The sequence below is a fragment of the Armigeres subalbatus genome, chromosome 3 (assembly GCF_024139115.2).
Source record: "Armigeres subalbatus isolate Guangzhou_Male chromosome 3, GZ_Asu_2, whole genome shotgun sequence".
Classification (NCBI taxonomy): Eukaryota; Metazoa; Arthropoda; class Insecta; order Diptera; family Culicidae; genus Armigeres; species Armigeres subalbatus.
This window is the reverse complement of record NC_085141.1, coordinates 156,654,632-156,679,500: the sequence shown is the minus strand read 5'-3', so window position 1 is coordinate 156,679,500 and position 24,869 is coordinate 156,654,632. Positions and strand designations below refer to the sequence as shown.

The window sequence follows — 24,869 nt, the reverse complement described above, 5'->3', positions numbered from 1 at the left end:
GATAATTTTCTATTTCCAGGACAAAAATTTGCAATGCTAGAACTGAAGAGTACCCTTTCCAAGGTGATTAGACACTATCGGTTGACGGAAGCGGGTCCGGAGCCGAAAATCATAATCCAACTTACTTTGAAGCCGCAAAACGGACTGCAGATCGCTTTTGTACCTCGTGCTTAAATCGTTTGTAAATTATCACGAAAGGTAACTATATGTGATATCATTATAGAAATACATATTTTCCAACAAATGAACAAGTTTCTTTATTCCTTAATTCTTTACCAAATAATTCTTTGAGCATCCTGGTAGTTACTCCAGTAGAACTCCTTCCTCACAAAAACGTAGATCGTAAGAGCGTTAATCGCCACGTTCCCAACAACTTCCAATGCAAGTAGTTTTGCCGATGTCCGAATGTTGGTTTGCACCAACCTCAGGATAAGGAACGGCAATATGAAGTACCGTACCTCAATCAACTGCTGTAGCGCTACCGATGCCAGGGTGGCGACTACCCAGAGCAAACTGAATCCTACCGTTTGATGATGGTTATTGCTGCTTGGTAGCAACATCAGCACAACTAACACCAACATGGCGCAGTAAATTGGGACCGGAAGGTAGCGGGCGAACCACCAGCGTGCGAAGAAACGATTCCAAATGTAGAATGTGTAGTGACGGTTGTCTGCCAGCATGTACGGATGGACTATGGTGTTCAGGTGGATGGCGGCGGCGAAGAGGCCCATGCAAAGGATGGTCAGTGGCCACTTGTTACGCAGGAAGCGAACCACCCTCCTTAGGGCGGATAGGACATGTGAACTGCTGAATGCGGCCAAAAACAGTGAGAAGTAAAAGATCTGAAAAGGGGATGATGGATTATTCTTTGAAAAGTATGCTGTTATTATGAATGGGCAATGGTAATTAAGACTGAACCAACACTTGATTTGTTCAAAAATTGCAAATTCGGGAAAAATCCCATTTCTTGAGGAATCCGTCTCTGGAATTTTGGAGAATCCGTCTCCGGATTCTAAGTAATTCCGTCTTCGGATTCATTGGAGAATACGTCTCTAGTTTCGTGGAGAATTGGTGTCCAAATTCATGGAGAATCCTTCACAATTAATTCTTGTAGAATTCATCTCCGAATTCTTGGAAAATCTGTGTCTGGATTTTTGGAGAATCCATGTTCGGATTTTTGCAATTTTCGTGTCCGGATTCTTGGATAATCCGCATCCAGATTCATTCCGTTAAATTCATGGAGAATCCGTGTCCAGATTCATGGATAATTCGTGTCCAGATTCTTGGAGAGTTCGTCTCAGGATTCTTGGTGAATCAGTGTCCGCATTCTTGAAGTATTCGTGTTCGGATTCTTGTGAAACCCGTGTCTGGAATATCAAAGAATCCTTGTCCGTATTCTTGGAGAATCTTTGTCCGGATTCTTGAAAAATCCTTTTCCGGATGCTTGAAAAATCCTTGTCCGAATTTTTGGAAAATATGTGTCAAAATTCTTGCAGAATCTGTGTCCAGATTCCAGGAGAATCCGTGTCTAGATTCATGGAAAATCCGTGTCCGGATTCTTGGAGAATTCGTGTCTGGATGCTTGGAGAGTCCGGGTGCGGATTCTTTGAGGATTCGTCTCCGGATTCTTAGGGAATCCGTCTCCGGATTCCTGGAGAATCCATCCCGGATTTTTGGAGAATCCGTCTCCGGATTTTCGGGGAATCCCTTTCCGGATTCTTGGGGAATCCCTTTCCGGATTCTTGAAGAATCCGTTTCCGGAACCTTGGAGAATCCGTTTCCAAATTCTTGGAGAATCCGTTTCCGGATTCTTGGAGAATCCGTTTCCGGATTCTTGGAGAATCCGTTTCCGGATTCTTGGAGAATCCATTTCCGGATGCTTGAAAAATCCTTGTCCGAATTTTTGGAGAACTCGTGTATGGACTCTTGAAAAATATGTGTCAGAATTCTTGCAGAATCTGTGTCAGATTCCAGGAGAATCCGTATCTAGATTCTTGGAAAATCCGTGTCCGGATTCTTAGAGACTTCGTGTCTGAACTCTTGGAGAGTCCGGGTGCGGATTCTTGGAGGATTCGTCTCCGGATTTTTAGGGAATCCGTCTCCGGATTCCTGGAGAATCCATCCCGGATTTTTGGAGAATCCGTCTCCGGATTCTTGGGGAATCCGTCTCCGGATTCTTGGGGAATCCCTTTCCGGATTCTTGGGGAATCCCTTTCCGGATTCTTGAAGAATCCGTTTCCGGATTCTTGAAGAATCCGTTTCCGGATTCTTGGAGAATCAGTTTCCGGATTCTTGGAGAATCCGTTTCCAGATTCTTGGAGAATCCGTTTCCGGATTCTTGGAGAATCCGTTTCCGGATTCTTGGAGAATCCGTTTCCGGATTCTTGCAGAATCCGTTTCCGGATTCTTGGAGAATCCGTTTCCGGATTCTTGGAGTATCCGTTTCCGGATTCTTGGAGAATCCGTTTCCGTATTCTTAGATAATCCGTTTCCGGCTTCTTGGAGAATCCGTTTCTGGATTCTTGGAGGATCCGTCTCCGGATTCTTAGAAAATCCGTTTCCGGATTCTTGGAGAATCCGTTTCCGGTTTTATGGAGAATCCGTTTCCGGATTCTTGGAGAATCCGTTTCCGGATTCTTGGAGAATCCGTTTCCGGATTCTTGGAGAATCCGTTTCCGGATTCTTGGAGAATCCGTTTCCGGATTCTTGGAGAATCCGTTTCCGGATTCTTGGAGAATCCGTTTCCGGATTCTTGGAAAATCCGTTTCCGGATTCTTGGAGAATCCTTCTCGATTCTTGGAGAATCCGTTTCGATTCTTGGAGAATCCGTTTCCGGATTCTTGGAGAATCCGTTTCCGGATTCTTGGGGAATCCGTTTCGGATTCTTGGGAATCCGTTTCCGGATTCTTGGGAATCCGTTTCCGGATTCTTGGAGAATCCGTTTCGGATTCTTGGAGAATCCGTTTCGATTCTTGGAGAATCCGTTTCGATTCTTGGAGAATCCGTTTCCGGATTCTTGGAGAATCCGTTTCCGGATTCTTGGAGAATCCGTTTCCGGAGTCTTGGAGAATCCGTTTCCGGATTCTTGGAGAATCCGTTTCCGGATTCTTGGAGAATCCGTTTCCGGATTCTTGGAGAATCCGTTTCCGGATTCTTGGAGAATCCGTTTCCGGATTCTTGGAGAATCCGCTTCCGGATTCTTGGAGAAGCCGTTTCCGGATTCTTGGAGAATCCGTTTCCGGATTCTTGGAGAATCCGTTTCCGGATTCTTGGAGAATCCGTTTCCGGATTCTTGGAGAATCCGTTTCCGGATTCTTGGAGAATCTGTTTCCGGATTCTTGGAGAATCTGTTTCCGGATTCTTGGAGAATCCGTTTCCGGATTCTTGGAGAATCCGTTTCCGGATTCTTGGAGAATCCGTTTCCGGATTCTTGGAGAATCCGTTTCCGGATTCTTGGAGAATCCGTTTCCGGATTCTTGGAGAATCCGTTTCCGGATTCTTGGAGAATCCGTTTCCGGATTCTTGGAGAATCCGTTTCCGGATTCTTGGAGAATCTGTGTTCGGATTCTTGGAGAATTCGTGTTCGGATTCTTGGAGAATCCGTGTTCGGATTCTTGGAGAATCCGTTTCCGGATTCTTGGGGAATCCGTTTCCGGATTCTTGGAGAATCCGTTTCCGGATTCTTGGAGAATCCGTTTCCGGATTCTTGGAGAATCCGTTTCCGGATTCTTGGAGAATCCGTTTCCGGATTCTTGGAAAATCCGTCTCCGGCTTCTTGGAGAATCCTTCTCCAGATTCTTTGAGAATCCGTCTCCGGATTCTTTGAGAATCCGTCTCGATTCTTGGAGAATCCGTTTCGATTCTTGGAGAATCCGTTTCGATTCTTGGAGAATCCGTTTCCGGATTCTTGGAGAATCCGTTTCCGGATTCTTGGAGAATCCGTTTCCGGATTCTTGGAGAATCCGTTTCCGGATTCTTGGAGAATCCGTTTCCGGATTCTTGGAGAATCCGTTTCCGGATTCTTGGAGAATCCGTTTCCGGATTCTTGGAGAATCCGTTTCCGGATTTTTGCAGAATCCGTTTCTGGATTCTTGGAGAATCCGTTTCCGGATTCTTGGAGAATCTGTTTCCGGATTCTTGGAGTATCCGTTTCCGGATTCTTAGATAATTCGTTTCCGGCTTCTTGGAGAATCCATTTCTGGATTCTTGGAGGATCCGTCTCCGGATTCTTGGAGAACCCGTCTCTGAGATTCATTGAAATATCAAATTACCGTCATCGGGGGTTACAATGGGCCAAATGGAGGCGAAGATGGGCCATTTTTTGAATAACTTTGAATTTATTTATAATGGAATTATTGTATCTGAAGATTGTATTGAATTTAAAAAATCAGGGTATTAAAGAACGATTTAGTTATCCGACCTACGGACTATTCATGAGAGCCATGGCCCAATCTCATCCCCTAGATCAAATGTCACGGTATTTGAAATTTTCAGGATGTTATGTATGGTAGCCTAAGCAAGAGGCTTCATATACGTAAATACATACAATTTTGGTTCTAGAGACCAACATAATTGTTTAAATATCTTCATTCTAACTAACGAGTTTGTTACAGAAAGGAAAATAGAGTACATACCTGTGGCACATGCAGCTTAGCAACGTGTGCTGACTTATCTCCAATGACTATCGATCCGTTCAAAATCAGGAAAAGCACAAAACCCACAACATTGATAATATATCCGAAATATTGAGGTAATATACGTCTGATCAGAGCCATCATCGTTTTAGGTCTTTTAATCAGAGTATTTGTTGTTTTCCACAAGTCCTATAATAATGATTAGTGAGAATCACGCTATCTAAATGTATTGCATTCCTACCGTGAAGCCATAATGACGTCCTTTTCTGCTGACGCCTTTTCCATCCGCCTGACAAAGATCGATTGCCGTTTTGATGACTTGGGTTCCAAGCACCATTCCCACCCACACGATGTTGGTCTGTCGCATCAGAATGGCCATAAAAGACGCAATCCCTCCCCAGTTGTGCATCCCTTTGAGGCTGAAGTACAGCATGGTGAGCACCATGGTAACCGATAGAACGTCGGTGTAGTACAAATGGGAGAAGAAATACAGCGGAGGAAGTGTTGCTAACGAAATCGATTCCAAGAGCAGATACGCACTGCTCCGATTGGCTAAAACCACTTTGCGAATGATGTAGATCAGGTACACGTTGGCTATGGATGCTATCAGCGAGATCATGCGAAGGTGATAGATCGAGCAGGCTTGGAATGGACCAAGGAACGAAGCTGACACCAAATACAGTCCCGGAAAGGTTGTGATTTTGTTGTCCCACTGAAAAATAGAGAATTTGAGTCATGTATTTTTTTACTAGTACGATGTGATTGGAATCTTACAACTTCAAATCGTCCATGGCAGTAGTGCTCGCCCTGGCGCAGATGGAACTCCTCATCAACTACTACCTTCGAGGTACGATAAATCAAGTTGAATAGGGCGAGGGACACGGTTGAGAAAACGGTAATAAATGCGAAAAACAGAAGTTGATTTCGCATTTTGAATGCATATGAACTTCAGGTATATGGCAACATTCGTTCTGTGGACCAGTCAATGTTTCGATGACGGGAAAACTGTTTACGTTTTTGCCGGTGACAACACAACCTGCAGTCTAATAAGAAATCCTATGCAACATTGCTTGAAATATCTTCTATGCAAGTTGGCAACTTATCGATTTGGATTTTTTTTAAATTATTTTTTGTTGGGTTAACCTAAATAAAAAATATACATTTTTGGAAAATAACTTATGAATTTGTATACAATTTTATTAAACTCACATTCATATTCTTTTATTTCAAATAGATTGTTCCATCGTTCCACCATACCGGTTTGAGCAATCAGTGGTAAATTAAATCATTAAACGGCGCATTTCCTATTCACCGTGTATGTGGTAGTTGAATGGAGGTAGAACAAAACAAAACAAGAAAAGCGGAGGTAGTTGTTTGTAAACAGAAGTGAATTGTGAATGTATTCAGACGTGGAAGGCATTGATTCTGAATTGTATTGATTTTGATTAAACGTGATTCTTCAAAGAAAATCAACGGACGTTAAGTAAAAGCCGAGCTAATTGTATTAATGTCAATGGTGAGTTCACATTTTTTAAACTTCTTTTGTGAGAAATTGTGTAGTACAACATGTTTTAGTCTTCACTCTTCAGTAATTTTAATAATTCTTGTAATTGTGCGTGGAGCATGTCGTTGCAGGAATGTTAAATGATCTCTGAAAGTATGATTATTTCCGTAAGGTTTCGTTGAATTGATTGACAATAACTTTAAGTAATGATGCGAAATAAGTTGAACTTATGACTGCAGTGGTAATACCTACCATAATTTCAACCAAATGACTTGATTTTTAGTACGTTCAGTACAAAATTAAAATCAATTCAATCAAAGTTGACTGTCTATACCCCGGGTATTAAACCACCCGACTTGGACATTTATTTTCAATGTTCTGAAAACTCATATGTGAATATGTACATTATGTGGAATATATTGATTTGAAAAATGTATTGGGGGTAACCACTTTTCCTTCGATGGGACTCGAACCCACGATCCTCAGTATACACATGTGGAAGTGTTGGCTTTGACAAATGGATTGTGAGTGATTTGACTCTGCGTCCAATTTGAGAATCTCGAGCTCATTCAGTAGCCGCTAGGTTGCGAAGGCCGACGGAGGTCTTTCGTAGCTTAGTTGGTTAAAGCATCAGTCTAGCGTACTGATAATGTACATATTGCCATATGAGTCTTCGGAACATTGTAAATAAAAACAATTGTTGGGGATGAAAATGAACGTTAAAGAAGGGAATAGAGGAATATTGTCCAGATAGTCCTTCTGTATACCTACCTACAAAGAATGAAAAATATTAATAGGGAACCGACAGATCCTCGGCATGCTTGCTTTGCGTTTCGGCACCCCACCCTTAGGGTCGATGTCCACTTAGCGGTTTTTTAAGCTGCGTGCACGACGCGTCCACGCAAGGTACCCAGCATCAAATGGAGTAATGTACATGTAAAAGTGTGCACGACTACATTTTATGTTGGGTACCTTGCGTGGACTAGCTGGTGGACGGCCTCATTTGCCCTCTCTTTAAGAAAGGGCACAGGCTGGAGTGCGCCAATTACCGAGGAATAACCCTCCTTAATTCGGCGTACAAAATTATGTCCCGTATTCTATTCAACAGAATGATAACGTTGGACGGATCGAAATCAATTGTAAGGGCTGCGGATGAGTTACCGACGTCATTTGTTACCTTAGATGGATTAAAGCAGGGTGATGCACTCTCGAATCTACTGTTCAATATAGCGCTCGAGGGAGCGATTAAGAGAGCTGGTGTGCAAAGAAGCGGTACCATTATCACAAGATCGCATATGCTCCTGGGATTTGCGGACGATATCGATATTATCGAGATTGATCGCCGTGCCGTGGAAGAGGCTTTGTGCCTTTGAAGAGGGAAACAGCGAGGATTGGACTCAGTGCCCGAAATTTTCAAATTCATTGACCGAATATTTTACATTTTCAGTTCAACATCATAGAAACATTCATTCCTTGAATATTCATTCATCGCGATACTGAGCTTTTTCAAATTGACAAAAGAAAGCTTTTCATTCATTGAGATTCAATAAAACTGCACCTTCAAAAGAACACATCATTCTTGACAGTAGTGCAGCTTTGAGCTTCTTTCCTTATACCACACTACGGCATACGAAGTTGGGGAAGCAGAATGAAAAACATAAGCTAAACGCGCTAAGTTCTGGTGCGTGGTACAGATGTCGACACGCCGCGCCGTCACAAAGTGAACGAGCAGCTTGGGGCCAATCGAATATTACGTAACGCTAAAGTGGGTGTGAGGGAGTCCGTCAAATTGTTACAGTTCAAACAAATATTCAAAATTCTACATACAAAACAATAAACATGTAAAAAAGTGATTTAAGGTCTAAAACAGCCATGTTTAGCGTTACGTAATTTGCGAAGAAGTCCTTTCAGCAATCATAGTAGCCAAAGTCAGTTGTTGTCAAATGCATTGAGGAGAAAAACAATAACAAAATAGTTTGCAGTTTATAGTGCAGTTTGTTTTTGCAGTTGTGGCCTGGAGAATGAAATTGTTGCAGCTGGATCACGGGAAGTATTTCAAGTTACATTATATTTTTAATTATTGATACTTTGTGTACTGATTCCAGCGCAAAAGAAACGAGCCTAAAGGAAAAGTTGGCAGATGGAAATCTGGGACCTAACGGTGGCTGCAAAGGATTTTATACGTTCCCGTTGAGCCGAACCTCAAAACTGCACGGCAGCTTCAGTTGAGACTGAACTCGGTGTCTTTGAGTGGTCTCAGAAATACGAGCGGAAAATTAAATTATTTGGCATAATACTTTGCCCAAAAACGAGCGGTTGAGGAGAGCATAGTACATCGTTTTTTTTTCGGTAAGTTTACCTCAAATAACATTGCTCAACTCCGTGAACATTCCGTTGACAATATTTATAATAAAACAAGCAATTTTTAGAATTCAAGTGTGATATTTATATTGTAGTTATGTGAATCACAGTATCCCGTCGGATGGATCCTTTTCATCATTTTGGTCAAAGTGTCTCCGAAGAGGATGGAGCCAAAAAAAGGGCGTTCGATACATCATCAAACATCTCTCCATTGAGCTTCACAAGAAGAATATTTTCCAGAGTGTCTTCACCAAGCCCTGAGCGACGATCTGTTAGTACCAGGGGTAAAGCACTGAAAGCTCTCTCGACGGACACTTGATTGGACGGTACGGCAAGGACAACTTTAGCCACGGAATACAATTCAGGATGCGTGTCACGTCTGTTCACCCAGTGCTGCCACACGTCGTAGCCATGAGTTTGCCTCGGTTCTACGTCAAGAGCTTTGAGCTGATGCAGGAATCGTGAGCCGTTGGTTTCATCGGGTGGTGCATCGCATTCACCGTACATTTCTGTTATGAACACATCGAGGTCATCTTCGTTCGTTAAAGTTGAAGTTTCCAACGCAGCTGATTTGGACTCTTGGTATGCGCGGATTCTGTTGCATGTATCAATAATGTAGCCCTAGAAGCGTTAAAATAAAGTTTGAAATGCATGACCGTAAATGTGATTCTTAGTCGTTACTCCGTGAACCTACTAAAAGAGGCTTGGGATAAGCTACCCATTCTCAATGTATACGTTTCTGAAGCTTATGAATACTTCGTTAATGAAGGCGTCGGCCATGTCCTTACGATCACAAATGAAGGATCGTATCGCTTCGTAGCATAAAAAGCTAATGTATCATATAAAAGAGGGGTACGTATTGAATGTTACCTGAATCAGTTCCTTTTCGTCGGGTTTGAAAATCGTTGAGCCTTTGTAATTAAAACGCGGATCCAAATAAAGCGCCATTTGGAAAGCCCGTGACCGTCGTAAGTTTCGGAGTCGGTTAATTAATGCTTCATCCAGTTCAGTTGAGAATGGGTTTTGAGGTATTTTCCTCATTTCCTTGATGACATTCAGCCATTGCAAATAAAAATCGGCCAGGGAGACGTGTTTCGTCTGCATATTTTTTGTACAAATGTAAAGTGGTTTAAAGGCTTCCACGTAGTTTTGTACAAAGTCCCAGGCGTCTCCAAGATCTGCAATTAATATGGATCAAATTATTATGGAATTTAAAAACTTTCAAGCCAGTGAAAATACTACCGAGTTCCGGGAACTGATTTGCCAATTGTTTGAAAAACTGTTCATATTCGAGAAAGTGGTTACACATGTCGAATATTCCACACCAGCGTGTTTGGCCCCAAACCGGTGGATATGTCACCTTGACGAAACTGAGGTTATACTTCACTTGCTTGCATTTCTTCGCTATTTCCGTGACAGTTTTTACCATGGCATTGGACTTGTCCACTACATCGAGGATGGCTAACTGTAACGTATGCACAGCGCATCTCACTAGGTTCAAATTCTCTTGGAATTCACTGCACATCGCTGCTGTTAATTCGTGTAGTGCTTTGTCCTCCTTTTCTGTATCTTCCGGATTATCTGATTGAGTGGCCATTAGCTCAACCTCTTGTTTGAGCTGTCGGACGGTGGCCAACATGTTAGCCCCATTGTCGCAAGTGATTGAAAATATTTGTTCCACTCCAACTCCAAAGCTTGAAAGGATTTCCATAACTTTGGTTTTCAAAACTCGCGCTGTCTGGCGCTCCCTCATCTGCAACATTGCTAAAAAATGGAATGCGTTGTGTTAAGTGATGCATTGTGTATTATGCGTCTGCTGATACATACCCAAAGTACGAATCACAATTTTGTCGTTTAATGCATATTGTGCATTTACTCCCAAAATGTGTCGATGGTGACGAGATGCAGCGTCGATTTTTAGACTGATAAGTCTTCCCTTCATTTCTTGCCCTATGTTCTCTCGTAGCTTTTGGGAAAAAAATTTGAGATCGCTCATCATGTTCACCTCATTGACAGTTACACCGCACGCTGACCCCATCGGAACAAGAAGCTGCTGGAAACCCTGCCATGTTACGAAACATCGAGGAAGGTTGTGAAGAGTTACCAATTTTAATAGCGAGTCCTTTAACAATGGTGCATCAATCGCCACCGGTCGTTTGGCCACAACCCTCTGTTTTTTCGCCGGGACTTCTTGTTCCTTGAACAATCCGTTTGCGACAGCCAGATCATGATGGCGGGAACGGAAATGGCGGACAAAGTTGCCTATGTCAATTTTTTCCTGTGTGTAAAGACAAGCAGTTCCGGTATCAATAATACACGAAGCCTTGGCGCCTTCTCGCCGGATAAAGCCAAGGGCAATTTCCGCCAGTGTTTTCTTTTTGTCTGTTCGCTTCTTTCCCCGTTTTGAAAAATTTTGAGCGCTTGTTGATGGTGTTTCGTTGCTTTTATCCATTTTTATTGCTAACCAAGTTCTTCACTGTATACCAGTCAGCTCCAATACTGATTTTCAGTCAAGTGAAAATATTCAACATGGAAAGGACTGACTGCTAATCCTGAATGAATACGCACGTTACGAGTAGTGAACAGGAAGATGAAAACACCAGAACAGCAAAAAAAGCTCTTCATAGTTCTGTCAATGGTGAAAGCTTTCATTAGCTAGCATGAAAAGATGGTAAACACATTTGAATGAATATACACGCTAATCATTATTCACTCGATCTGTTCGAAAATTTTGTGCACTGCTTGGACTCACGATCAATACCAGCAAAACGAAGTACATGGTCGCTGGCAAATAAACGTGCGTTCATTAGTGGTGGTGGTAGCGAAATGGTGCTGGATGGTGAAAAATTTGAAGTGGTAGAAGAATTTGTGGAGTATTGTAGCTGTAAATAGGGCTTATTGCGGAGTACGGACTTCGTAGCCAGATTAAGTCCCGTAGTCTGCAAAAGAAAACAAAATTCGCGCTGTATACTACTCTGATTCTTCCGGTGGCTTTATACGGCCATGAGACATAGACGTTAAAGGAGGCTGATCGGAGAGCTTTCGGAGTGTTTGAGCGTGAGGTGCTGCGGACAATACTCGGCGGTAAATAGGACAACGGTATCTGGCGGTGTCGCATGAATTACGTATTGTACCAGGTGTGTAAAGGGCTGGATATTGTTAAGCTTATACAACACGACAGACTACGGTGGCCGGTGGGCTGGTCACGTTGTTCGTATGCCGGAATAACGTCAAGCGAAGATAATAGTTGGTAGAGAACCCGGAAGAGCACGCAGGCTTTGTGGAAAGCCGCGTACACGATGGCTTTTTGCAGTTGAAGATGGCCTGAGGGCGCTCAATGTTCAGGGCGATGGAAAGCGATTGGCCCAGGATCGAGTCCAGTGGATACTCCATTCGGCGTAGGTTCATCGAAGAGCTGTAGCCCATCAAATATCAAGTAAGTACCTTGCGTGGACGCGGCGTGCACTCAGCTCGAAAAAACGATACGTGAGCATCGATCCTTAAACAGAACCTTCATCTAATGTGACCAGTAAGCGTCCTGCGAAACGCCAAGGATATTGAAAAATATTTGTGAGGCCATATAAATTAATTTAACTTTGGAAAATAAAGTTGAAAAAAGCAGCGTCTGGTCACATTACCTTTATCATTAAGCTCAGTACTAATAAGCTTCTTACTAGTGCAGTCTCGTGTGAGCACAAAGGGAAAAGTAAAGTACTGGCATAAACCTTTTTATCACTAGCAGACCCGACGAACTTCGTTTCACCTAAAATTGATAAGTTATCGAGTTATTTCGGTTTCATTTGTATGGGAGCCCCCCTTTCCAAAGGAGGGAGGGGTCTCGAACCATCTTAAGAACCTTCCCCGACCCCAAAAACCTCTGCATATAAATTTTTACGCCGATCGGTTCAGTAGTTTCGGAGTCTATAAGGTTCAGACAGACAGAAATCCATTTTTATGTATATAGAAGAAGAAGAAGAAGATAAAGATAATATGTATATAGATAAATTGCAAAGCATCATGCACCCAGAGTACTCGGCTGAGTCCATGAGGGCGGACGCAATATCAATTTGAGTACAATATGGTTGCTCTCAGGCGATCTTAGTGGATTGAGCGCTCGTCTGTGGCATGGTAAATTCTTAGTCACTTTTCTATTTTTCTCTTTGAGGGTTCGACCAGAAAAATATTTTATTACAAATTATCCCGAAATATCTTGTTAGTCGTCGATTAACTGGGACCCCATGACTACAGGTCTGGAAGCAGCACGACTCTTGTATATCTGTGAAAATGTGCAACGAAACAATGGGACTGCTCACGCAAGCTAAATAGCATATTAGCACGTTTAAATAACTCGTTTTTTGCATGTGTTGGTACAGTGGTAGTGATCAGTCACCGTTCAAGCCATTTCTGCGCGGACGTTTAGCAACATAACAGCGAATTCAAAAATGTTTGTTCCCATATTTGATCCATAGCTCCTATTCCTACTTATCGCATGCATGTAGTATCAAATTATTTTGTTCTGCATTGCTTTATCTACTGCTTTTCGCGTTGAGTAGTATAATTATCGCTGGAAAAAAAATCTACGGAGTCACGCGGTGATCAAAATCAAACTCATTCTAATATAAAGATGTAGCACCAGTTACTGGTGCCAAGTTCTCAGGTACCATGGTCTAGGATCAGTTTTAGTTCGTGAGAACCAAACCCAAGGATTTTGTCTGTCGGATCCGATGGCCTTCACGTACATCGGATGTTATAGTAGAAATTATCCAACAACGTTAGATGACTTATGCAATCGAATATTTAAATCCTCCATTTTATTCACAGGAATACTTTTGGGAACGGCTTTCCAGAGCAGTTGGCCCCATATCGGTCACTGTACAGTGCGCTCTAGTGCAAACGAAATTTATTCACGCCGGATTGGTGTACTTGGACGACACCACAATCAACTATATCGAATCGGACATTCGACGGCTGCCCAGACTGCTGAACAAATCGGAAGAAGAAGTCGCTGCCATGCTGGGTGGTTTTCAGACTCGTATCAGCGAGTTTCGGTTCCTAACCGGAGAACGTTGCGTCCTTAAGATGATCGCTGCTAAAGTGAAGGAACTCGGATTTGAATACTTCTTCAATCCAGACGTTCAAATAGTAGAAAATAATGCTTCCAATTCGGATCTGGTAGCCCAACAGAAATCTATCCCAGAAGTGTTGATGGATCCAGACGACATCCTTGCTGAAGTTATGGCTAAGATCTTCAGCTACTATGATACTAGGTGCCTAAAACTTACCGCAATCCTCTTCCAAATTGATACATTCTAAGCTGATTTTTACTATTTCAGACGGGAGCATGATGAAGAGGAGGAGTTCTTTTTTCAAACGTTGAAACAAGTGCATGTGACAGTCGGAAGAGACCAAAATGGTGACATGGCGCGAGTAACTTGTCCTTTCTGTGACCAGGCTAATCCAACAACGGTGATCATTCGGAGGGACAGACCGGGAACGTGGAAAGTTTCCAACTTTTCCGGGCACATAAAAAATAAGCACAACGACATGTTTTACCCGGGCAAAACAACCTTGAGTCAAAACGGAAGAAAGCGATCTTATACGGAAGCCACGCAGGGCGATATGAGTGGGGAATGGTACTGCTCGATTGCGGAGCCGGAAGTAATGTTACAACTTTAGGCTGGTTTTATTCTGGATCATCGTATGAGTGCTTGTGTATTTATTTATCGACTATGGAATCATTCCAATAAAAGCGTGTGTGTGGAATAATCTTAAAAACTGTGCAATGTGGTTTGAATATTTGAAGAATTTCATGACGCAAAATTTTCCAATAATGCTGAATTCATTAATCCGTTAATATTAAGGCATTTGCCTAAAAGCGCTCCCTTTGGGACACGACGCACCGCACTTTTTGCTGCCAGTATACTCGATTCTTATGGGAAGATAACATTGGGGCGTTTCCTAAGGTGCGGTTGTTCCTTTCGACTATGGAACGCCGCGTGGAATTTTGTGCAAATGCGCTTTTGGAAACATTACAACAGCCGCGCGGTGTATTGTTTTGACAGCACCTTACAATATCCAGGATCAGATTTACAATTTTAAGTCTCGCAGATCTTTAGAAGAATTCACTTAACATTTTCACTGAAATCAAGGGCTCTTTCACATGGAAGTCCTTCTTTCCACATGTTAAGTTCTTTCTATTCTTGAAAGAAATAGGTGGCACCGGGGATTAATTTTATGGGATGATATTATTTGGATTTTTTTTTACTATAACGTTTTTAAGGCTCAGGCCCAAACAAGCGAGGGTGGATTCTCTCGCCGAGGACATTGTTTTCCATTAGGTCTAAATGGGAGCAAATGAATGTGACGATGCCTGCAAAAGACGCGACTTTTCAGCTTTTGATCTATCCAACTGGGTTAGGCGTATCACACTGAAGCTACAAAAAAGGCTTCCACCTGGACGTTGCCGAAGAAGAGCCGTGAATAAGGTGAACTATTCTTCCACCTCGGCTCCCCGTAGAACTGTTCCAATCCTCTAACCATTTCAACCACACAAGCGACTGGCAGCATCAGCTGCGTTTATTCAAGTTCGCGCGGCACCTGATCCATCAATTATTGCCGTTACAAAGCCACGACTAGAGACGGTAAACCCAATGGACTCGACTCGCCAAAAAAAAGCACAACAACTATTCAATTGCATTTCATATTGCTATATTGCTCTTCTCACATAGGCCTTAGAACTACCATACCTGATATTGTTTTCTCTAGAATCTCCTCTCACTAGCTGGCGACGCCCCGCGCCCCTCGCCGGTTTCCGTTCTTGATTTGGTGGTCCGTCTGCTCGGACGTTGCTTTAATGCTGCGACTGCATTCTCTCACACATGCTTAAGCAAACGATGATCCGTCTTCACCACGCAGAACTACACCTCGATAGGGTTATCACTCCTCGGACCGTTCACACCACGACACAAATGCAGCATGCAATCTCCTCACACCTGTCTCCACCGGTGCCGGTATGCAGGATCCGTGTGCTCGGTCGCACTCACTACGAGCCGAGATTTGTCTCCGATGCGATGAATGGCCGCATCCAATGACCATGCGATGTACAATCGTGTGCCAGCCGAGTTGGTCACGTGCGACAGACTGTTGTAGAAGTCAGCAATCTCAACAATAGGGCCCTATAGAACAATTGCTGTTAGGTTCATTCACTATTAGATTGCCAATCGTTTTACCTCTTTTGAGAGCCCTTCTTGTCGTTCGAGATGACTAGATCACCTTCGATTGGCGATCACTTTCCGCGTTTTACCAGTGTTGCTGCTGCCTATGAGGAGGAATTGTTAGAAACACGCTTTGTTTAATACTCATTCACGTGTTACCTCCTTTGTAGCCCTTCGAATGTTAGATGGAAGATGCACGTCCAGCAATGGCGTTGGGTGTGTCGCACACCGATCGTGTGGAACACTAGACCTGGGGTTACGTGGATTTGGATGAGTATTTCAAATTTGTCATTCTCGTGTGTCGTGATTACCTCTAATGCTTTTCCCGTCGATGGTACTCCGTCGTCAGTGGGAATGATGGGATTATTAGAAACTTATTTCGCTCACGTGCACTTTGCTGGAGTTTCACTTTATCGTGACCACCTCGGAGGACAGCAGCTAACAAAAGGTAGATGCGGTTGGCTCTAGTGTGCTATATTGGACTATCTCATTTGTGAGAGCGTAGTAGTTTGGAGAATTAGTGTTGTCGTATCGGCTCATGCACAACTATATTCAGGGCTGGTGCAATTGTAATTATAGCAAAGTATTGCGAAGTTGAAAAAAATATCAGTGACCCCCGCTCCCTCCTCTTGGATTTCGCCGGCAGCCGGAGAATGATAATGTCCCATCAGAAGAATCTCCCACGCTTCACACCCGGGGCAACTGATGCCGATTTTCTCGCAGCTCGCAACATTGCTGCGTGGTTGCAAAACGCGATTTCAACAGGTCTTCGCTCTTGGCATTTTCATCATTTAAAATAACTGGCCTGGAATGTTTGCTCGTTGAAGAGCAAAACGGTCGAGCTGAAGGATTTCGTCGAGAAGGCGGAAATAGTAATGGCGTTCATCACCAAAACGCGTCTAAAACCGGAGGTGAGCATCTACATCCCGGACTTTCATATCATACGACTCGACCGGCCGTTCTTCGCTACATCAACTGTTACCTTCTGTCAAGCTTCCAGCTGAGTGTCATCGAGGCCTCTAAACTACAAGTCGGCTCGGCAGGTAAGCAACAACCTAACCATTGATACTATAAAATGTCACTAGCAGTTAGTACCAACGTTCTGGGCTGTCTGCGCTTAAGACATGTAGCAGAAGCTTGACAAAAATTATACATGCCAGAATGGTGAATCTCCGTGCTCTCCCAGATTTGATAGGCCGTCCTCGAAATACTAAAATGCAAACCTTACTTTCTCAAAACTTATCGTCACATCAGCTTACACGCTTAAAATCAATAACACAGAGATGTGTTTGCATCACACAAAACGGACCTAATGCGGAACATCCCCTAGATGAGCGATAGTTACACAGCCACAAAAATAGCTCGTGTTATTTTATTGAAGCTAGGATTTCAATATTTTCAACAGTATTTGGTTCCTCATGAAACAAGGAATCTGTACAAACGTTTACATGTTGAAAAGGACCGTTATCACGACCGTACGAGGCTTTTTTGTGCCTGTGTAACTGTCGCTCATCTAGGGGATGTTCCACATTAGGTCCGTTTTGTGTGATGCAAACACATCTCTGTGTTATTGATTTTAAGCGTGTATCGTCCCTCTCCCAAAAGATATCGTTTCTCAGCGCTTTTTGAAATGGCTGATAAAGGCCGGTTACTTGAGTCTGGCAAACATAACAACATCTTGCTCAAGGAACAGTTTGATTTCCCACGTGATCGAACAACCGTACACTAACTGATCGAGTTAGCAATGGATCAAGTTTGTATCAAAACCCTCTGCCATGGCCTTACTCGATCTCAAGAAGGAATTTGACAATGTATGGATGATGCACAAGTGTACCAACTACAATCCTACTAATTACTACCCAAGGTGAATACAAACAGGTGTAGCAGTATGCCAATTTCATGATTCACCCATCTTGGATTTTTATATGGGGCCACCGAGTTTACGGATAAATACTACAAATGCTGAAAAAATCGGGTTTTGCAACGAGTTGCACACGCTATTTTTTGCAATAACGAAAAATGAGCTTAAATATGATAAATCTGTTCCAAAATGCTACAATTTTATTTACTTAACATGACCAATCTTGCAAAAAAATCATGTTGCTGCAGAAAACAAACAGATTCCATGTTATCGTGCCCCATGGTGTGTTTGACAGACCATAAGGCGATAGATAAACCTGCCTTTGGAGAATTTGATGTCGTGCCCATCAAATGATTTCATTTATTACGTAACACAGAGAGCACACTGTTTGAACACTCATCCAAGCCAATTTAGCTAAGTGTGGTCATGTAACTAATGTTCTAATGCTGGTTTTCCATTATAGCACCCAGGCTTGTAAAATGTCATCTGCATGTCATTTGACTAATTTGTTCATAACTTTCTTCACAAGCCAAATTTATTCCATAATTTTAGATGTACTCATAACGCTCGAGTAGGGCTATATTTTTGTTCAAGGGTACATTACTCTAAATATTACATATGAGGCTGGATAGTGAAAACTCCTCAAAATGTCACGTGTCATTTGACATAATGTCATTTGAATGACATTTTGCCTCCCACGCCTCAGATTACATATTTACAGCAATGTTTTGTTAGACAATGTTGTAGGCACATTTAAGCGCTATAAGTTCGTCATACCTCAGGAATGATGGCTACCTTCAGAAATAAGTTCTGGGAAAATTATACAACCGAATGCAAATGACATTTTACAACACTGATAGCACCCAAATGAGTGCTTTAATGGATTTTATGCAACCCATTTGAGTTGCATAATGTTCATTAAAGCACCGTAGGCAAAGTAGGCCGTTTTATCACTCAAACGCCAACTGTAAACCAAGTATTATGACCAGGAATTGCAAAAATGAATTTTTCACCCCCGCGCTAGTATTTCCCATCTACTGTCGAAGTGAGTGAACGAGATCCGAGTGTGCCATGGTTGTGAACGCACGTAATTTTGTTTGCGCGTCGGTTTGTCTCGTGTTTGGCATTGGGCAAGATTCGGCGGATAGTGAATCGGGCTACGCCACCCAGCCGATTCAGTGTTCTATTGATGGTGTTTTTTTTTCTATTGTGTTAAGTGGATATTGTGGATATTAATTACGATCGAGAAATGTATGAAACCCACTAGCAAATTGCACTAGCAAATTTAAAGTGCTGTTCCTACAGGCTTCGAACTGCAAGACGAAAGATTAATTTGGTGAGCGTGTTTCATGTTGTTTTTCTTTTGTAGGCTCTATTTTAAAGAGGGTGGTGGGATCGAAAGGGGTCATGGGACGGGCTTGTGCTGTTCCGTTCGGTTCCGCTACTTTTTTGTGCCTTTGGCGGATGCGTGTTTCGGCCTCGGCGGTGGGGCCGTCTTCGGTGTCTCGTGCTTGACTCAACTTCAAGTAGGTACGAAGTCGAGTCGAGTGCGAGAGGCTGGAGGCGGCCTTGCTGTTGGGGTTGGGGTGCGTATCTGTCGGGGGTGCAGTGGGGTGGTGGAGTTGGATGGAGTAGTGCAGGCTCCTCTTATGACAAGTAAATACATTCTACTAAAATCTAAAAATAATTTTCGTATCGAGAGAGGTATTCTTTCTGTTTACTTTTTTTTACTTCTACCACAACTAAAGTCTTTTCTCACAACACGCCAATAAATCCCATACTGCCCATGATTTCATAGTTGACGTATCAACCATTCGAAATTGCAGCGAATAAAATTTATTACGCGTTTACTAGGATAATTCAACTGCTGCAACATAGATACGTTGCTTGTTCCAAGGCTCATTTAAGTGCTTACGGGTTGAAATGTTTTAAATTTGCGATTTTCGTCCCTCAATTATTCGAAATACATGCGAAAGTGCAATTGTTGTTACGTGAACTATGGAATCATGGGCAGCATAACCTTTCAATTCATCGTAGGTACAGTTGGGATAAAGTGCCTAATAATGGACCCTCCAGCCATTTTTGCATTATTACAGCACAATATAAACATTTTGTTATAAAATTCCATCGGTTGAACCTACATTACAGTCCTATGATATGATTACATGGATTGGAAATGCTATGGAAAGTAAAATTAGATGACTTTTTACAATTCTATAAAAAATAAACACGAGAGTGCCCATTATATGAATATTTTGGAGATCCATAATAAGGAAGGAGAACGTCCCGAAACGGAACATAAAAATCAAATGAAGTGTCGACTATAGGAAGCAATTTCTTATCATGGACCCCCAGGGGGTCTACTATAGGGCGAACTCAGTCAGACTTTAATATGTTAATTTCAACGAATAACGTCGAGTATTTGAGTATTTTATGTATGTATCGTGAAGAGGAGAGTCAGAGCTTGATATAAGATATCACAAAAAATTAATATTTTGAAAATTTCCACTCATTATGCCAGGAAGAGCAAAATTTTGCTACTGTGGGGTCCACTATTGGGCATTTTACCCTAGATCAAAAGAAATCTTCTCTGTGGCTTTGAACAGTGAAGTGCTTATGGAACAATTAGCAAGATCTGACAACACACGTCATTTGGAATTGAGGTAGTTGTAGATATTGATACATTTCGATATCATTCGATGTTTCAAGGTATCAATTTTTCAACAAATACACACAATAGAAATACTAAATCGCTTTATATCGCTTCATGAATTTTGTCAAATTTTTACTCAACAATGTCAAACAATTACACATTCATCTTAACCGATAATAATTATAGACCAAATAGAATACTGGAACATATTTATAACTTTTTTTTTCTACGCGATCTCTCTCAGGTTTCATTTTCTCACCATCTATAGATTTACTGCTCCTTGAATTAATCTCATGTACCCATATCAATCACCATCAAAAGCAATGAATTAAAGCTCAAACTGTTTTGTTTTCCTCTAAATGGCTCTACATTTCAACAAGATTTTGGCCTGTTATTCAACATATTAGTGTATGCATTGTGCTTGTCACATAAGATACATTTATGCCCAAGGTGTCGAGAATGTTTTCCACCCGAAAACATGATAGACCGGGATCGACAATCGAACTTGCAATCTACGGAAAGGTTATGCCACGCATTTTCTCGCAAGGCTTTTTTCTTTTCAATAAAAAAAAAACGACACATATTGCGACGAAGTCGCTCATTTTACAAATATGTATGATTGATATGGGAACATGTTATTGTTAATGAACCCAATACTCTACATGTTTTATATATTATTTCATTTGATGTTTCTTCCTCTCCGCTTTACATTTCTTACGTAAGCAGTGTAAGCTGTAATCTATGATATCTATCATATGTTCTTGCAGTGCAAGAACATGAAATGAGCTAATACTCGTTTCTATACTAAGTAAAACTGTATCTTAATAATTCTGTCCATGTTGTAGTGGTATCTGTATGCTTATTGTCCACAGTTTCATAGATCATATCACATACCAATGTGAATCCAGACCTATGTTACTTTAATCCTTACCCATCCTTACCAACAACGTCCAACTCCTGTGACATTCGTGGAGATGCAGAGGTGTTCTCGGTCTCTAGTAACAACGAATGTCACACACACATTCCTTCCCTTCCCCGATGACCATAAGGACGTGGCCGGCGCCGTTATTGACTCTTTGAATAACAGAACTCTCGCATTGTGCACATTGATGATGTGAAACCATTCCCAGCATCCATCTATTGGTTCCTTGTGCAACTTCGATCGTTCTGGTCAATCACGGAGTAGCAACTACGAATTGTATGGTCATCCTGCTCATGCTCATGCTCATGCTCATGCTCTACTGTCGAAGTGAGTGAACCCTGATATATAAGAACCCTGCTACTGCCTAAGGCAGATCTTCAACAACTATTTGTCGGAGATCACATTCCGGGTTTTATTCATTGGAGCGGGTTCCAATGTGCACAGCATCATCGCAGGTCCTCCGGCCTCTGCGGCATTCTGTCTATTCGCGGATTAGAATTAGATATTCTTCCGTACCCCACTAGACCTGTGCGCTGCTGGTCAATCAATTACTTGAGTCGAGTAAAGTACGAGGCACTGAACAGTTGAGAGCGAAATACGTATCTGTAGAACAATACAACGTGGTTGTATTAGTACTAAACTCGTCTTATGGTAGTTCATAAATGGTGTTAAGGTGGAACTCGTCAAAATTCATTTTCAAATCTACCTCAAGCGATGGTGTCTTTAAGTCAGTATAGTGACATATATTGTCTTGGTTATTAGTTTGAAAGTTTGTATGAGGTTTTATCTAGTAATCTACTAAGCCCCCCTTCTTATAGGATATGGTATTGGTGTAGACAAATCATCGCAGTTCAGGAATTTCAAGTTGTGTAGCACATTAATAATCTTTAACAATTAACAATATTTACTTTTTTATTTATTAAAATCAACCAGTCCACTTGTAATCAGTTTTCTTTGTTTCTATATTTGTGCTATTAGCGCAGTTGACTTAATTGGCAAACCAATTTTACAAAATAATTAAATCTCTACTCTGAATGCCGTTCCAGTTTTTTTTTGTCTCGAGTAACTAATTTTGGTTTTGAAATCAATTTTTGAATATGGTTGACAAAATCACTTGAAATATTGCGAGCATCAGTTGAAAACGCTGCTTCTACTACTTACCCTTGTAACCCAGAACTGGGATGTGGTCACCTCGCTGATTAGTATTTAGTAACATTATTCAGTTAAAAGATTACGAAATTATAATTTTATTTTATTGTTTTGTTATTGTTTACTACTTTCTTATAAAAGCATACAATTCCTAGGTATGGAATCTTTCTTCAAAAACTTCCATTTTATAGAATTTCTGAGAATATTTGAAAAAATATTGTTTAGGCATTCGTTTAAGAATTCTTTAGTAAAAATGTTTTCGATTTAAAAACCTAGTAATGAATGCAAGCAGCTTTGAACATATTTTTAACCTATGAGGTTAAATTTTAAAGGATTTAACTCGATCAACTATTAAGAAGTTAGGCATCGTGTGAAATCAAGACGGATTTTCAGTTCAATTGGATATTCTAATGGGTCACGCTTCAACTCTTATTTCACGAAGAACATGGTAACTTTCCGTTAAGAAATATTATTATAAAAACAAACTTGCATAAAAATAAGACGAATGCTTTACGATAATTAATTAATCTGAATGTCCATATGTCCAGCACATATACATTATACATAGAACAGTCTGTCCATGTTCAGTGATTTCCTTGTTCAGAAATTTCTTTGAAGATAAGGTTTCTTGGGATATTGGTATTATTACATATCTTGAATTCATAAAAAAAATCCTGAGCCTTAAACCAAAATTTCATAAATTTCACTATTCTAAATCATTTTCGAGATATTTAATAATTTCACATAATTTCGTAATTGTCGAATTTAAAATAATAAAAATCCGAATGGATTATAAACATATAATATATGGTCTGTGGTGTAAAAAAAAGGGCAATATTTGTGGTGGTATAAATCTCACGACCTTCCTCTGCCATACTCCCGTATGAAGAGGAAGGGAAGAATATCAATCTGGAAGCTGATATCGACATTGTTGATTTAAAAGGGCAAAAGTCGCAAACGTAAACATTGACTTCTTCTGCTGATTTCAGGAAGATGTGAGACTTTTGGCGGTATTTTCCACTTCCGTTCGATAGAAGGCACAGAGGCACCACCAGTTCCAAGTGGATGTTAGTTGGGAGCGGTCATAGTTGTTGAGAAATTTACAGGAAAAGGCATTGTTTACGTTTGCGACAATGGCCCTTATGAAACAACAGTGTCGATATATCTCCACTGGACGAAGTTCCTAAAGAATTCCTGAACAAGTTTCTGAAAAAAATATGCAAAGAAATTCTCCAAAAAACCAAAGAAGGGATTCTAAGGCCTATTGCAGAATTTCTCTCAGGAATCCCTTAAGATCTTCCTCCAGGAATTCTTTCGGAAATTTGCTAGGAAATTTCTGTAGGAATTGCATTATAAAATCCTTTAGAAATTCTTTTGAAATTCTCTTGGAAATGCCTTGGGATATACCTCTTTGGAGATGGCTTTCCAGTCTTGACAAAATCAAAACACTGTTATTGAATCTTGTCCAGCGTTTCGGTCCGTTTGGGACCTTCCTCAGGGACTCAATTCATAAACCTTCGCCTACGTGTTGATGGGTTTGATTTGCGTGGGAGTGATATCATAATCGCCAAATCGACGTTTGAATCTTTGTTTACAAAAGCAGATAAATCGTCTTGAAAATTTGGTATTGAATTCTTACAGCTTTATCCTCAACCTGTAAGAATTGAGTCCCCGAGGAAGGTCCCAAACGGACCGAAACGTTGGACAAGATTAAATAAAAGTGTTTGGATTTTGTCAAGACTGAAAAGTCACCTCCGAAGCATTAAACTACAGTCGAAATTAATAGTTTGGGATATACCTTCCGAAAATCCTTCGCAAATTTCTCTTCAAAAATGTATCGACATGTTTTAGGAGTTCCTTTGGAAATGATTTTAGAACCGTTCTAAAAATTCTCTTAAAATTCCTTCAAAAAGTTGATTTAAGGATTCATTCGGAAATTTAGTTAGGCTTTGGAAATTTGCTTAGTAATTTCTTCGGAAATTTATTTAGGATTTTTTTGTAGGATTTCCTTCAATTTTTTTATAGAAGTTACTTCGGAAATTTCATAGAAATTCTTTTAGGGTTCCCTTAGCATGTTCCTCGACAATTTTTCCTGAAATTCGCATAGGAAGCTTTTCATAGCCACCTTAAGCAATTCCTTGGTAATTCCTTCAGTATTTTTGGTAACTTTAGGAAGAAATTTTTGGACATTTCCCTCAGGAAATCCCTCACAATATTCCCCATCTCTTTTGAACTTTTTCAGGAACCTCTCCACAGGTGACCATTATAATACAATTAAACTAATCGCATTAAATTTGTAGTGGTTTGTACCATGAAAGCGAATAATTTAAGGATTTTACACTTACTCCTGGTATCGAACACTGCGGGGGAAGTGGATAATGTTCTGATCACGCAAATTTTTCCTTCCCTTCATGGTTTATTTTGATAGCTATGAATCTTAATATGTTCCTTCTTTGTTATCATTGTGATTTCAGTGGTGATTGAACTAATATACATAAGAAAACGCCTGATTAATCCACCTATCGGTATTGATGCCTTTCACATGTTTTACATATGGAAAAAATGTATGAC

At 41.1% G+C, this 24,869-nt stretch overlaps 4 protein-coding genes and 1 long non-coding RNA gene across 11 annotated transcripts in view; 2 read left to right on the top strand and 3 right to left on the bottom strand.

The window, feature by feature from the left end:
- LOC134225141 (cytochrome P450 4d2-like) overlaps positions 1 to 251 on the top strand; it is a 53,882-nt gene extending 53,631 nt beyond the window's left edge. For all 7 annotated transcript variants that reach the window (XM_062704980.1, XM_062704981.1, XM_062704979.1 and 4 more), the window contains one exon: positions 20 to 251. In XM_062704980.1, the coding sequence (XP_062560964.1) occupies positions 20 to 174 (155 nt within the window). In that variant the 3' untranslated portion in view covers positions 175 to 251. The remainder of the gene's footprint in view (positions 1 to 19) is intronic.
- On the bottom strand, positions 233 to 5,651 carry LOC134225144 (putative Dol-P-Glc:Glc(2)Man(9)GlcNAc(2)-PP-Dol alpha-1,2-glucosyltransferase). The gene is made up of 4 exons (XM_062704984.1): positions 5,409 to 5,651; positions 4,876 to 5,346; positions 4,635 to 4,823; positions 233 to 842 (listed from the first exon to the last, which is right to left on the bottom strand). The coding sequence occupies exons 1-4, from the start codon at positions 5,562 to 5,564 to the stop codon at positions 273 to 275; spliced, it is 1,386 nt and encodes a 461-aa protein (XP_062560968.1). The 5' UTR covers positions 5,565 to 5,651; the 3' UTR covers positions 233 to 272.
- Positions 5,652 to 5,981: 330 nt separating this feature from the next.
- Positions 5,982 to 14,274, top strand: LOC134225146 (uncharacterized). The gene is made up of 3 exons (XM_062704988.1): positions 5,982 to 6,150; positions 13,321 to 13,766; positions 13,833 to 14,274. The coding sequence occupies exons 1-3, from the start codon at positions 6,142 to 6,144 to the stop codon at positions 14,173 to 14,175; spliced, it is 798 nt and encodes a 265-aa protein (XP_062560972.1). The 5' UTR covers positions 5,982 to 6,141; the 3' UTR covers positions 14,176 to 14,274.
- On the bottom strand, positions 8,644 to 10,138 carry LOC134219085 (zinc finger BED domain-containing protein 4-like). The gene is made up of 3 exons (XM_062697767.1): positions 9,742 to 10,138; positions 9,370 to 9,677; positions 8,644 to 9,120 (listed from the first exon to the last, which is right to left on the bottom strand). The coding sequence occupies exons 1-3, from the start codon at positions 10,136 to 10,138 to the stop codon at positions 8,644 to 8,646; spliced, it is 1,182 nt and encodes a 393-aa protein (XP_062553751.1).
- Positions 14,275 to 15,190: 916 nt separating the features above from the next.
- On the bottom strand, positions 15,191 to 16,288 carry LOC134223882 (uncharacterized). The gene is made up of 4 exons (XR_009982761.1): positions 16,025 to 16,288; positions 15,873 to 15,963; positions 15,729 to 15,817; positions 15,191 to 15,674 (listed from the first exon to the last, which is right to left on the bottom strand). It is a non-coding gene; the product is annotated as an uncharacterized LOC134223882 (long non-coding RNA).
- Positions 16,289 to 24,869: the final 8,581 nt, after the last annotated feature.

What these genes read in the sequence shown, in the direction of transcription:
- LOC134225144 (XM_062704984.1), bottom strand. Translation starts at nt 5,564, where the DNA reads ATGCGAAATCAACTTCTGTTTTTCGCATTTATTACCGTTTTCTCAACC. An exon ending in GCCATGGACGATTTGAAGTT is followed by an intron (nt 5,347 to 5,408) that starts GTAAGATTCCAA and finishes TCTATTTTTCAG; the next exon opens with TGGGACAACAAAATCACAAC. An exon ending in CTAAGCTGCATGTGCCACAG is followed by an intron (nt 843 to 4,634) that starts GTATGTACTCTA and finishes TCCCCTTTTCAG; the next exon opens with ATCTTTTACTTCTCACTGTT.
- LOC134225146 (XM_062704988.1), top strand. An exon ending in TTCAGCTACTATGATACTAG is followed by an intron (nt 13,767 to 13,832) that starts GTGCCTAAAACT and finishes TTACTATTTCAG; the next exon opens with ACGGGAGCATGATGAAGAGG.
- LOC134219085 (XM_062697767.1), bottom strand. Translation starts at nt 10,138, where the DNA reads ATGTTGGCCACCGTCCGACAGCTCAAACAAGAGGTTGAGCTAATGGCC. An exon ending in AAATCAGTTCCCGGAACTCG is followed by an intron (nt 9,678 to 9,741) that starts GTAGTATTTTCA and finishes TATTAATTGCAG; the next exon opens with ATCTTGGAGACGCCTGGGAC. An exon ending in ACGAAAAGGAACTGATTCAG is followed by an intron (nt 9,121 to 9,369) that starts GTAACATTCAAT and finishes TAACGCTTCTAG; the next exon opens with GGCTACATTATTGATACATG.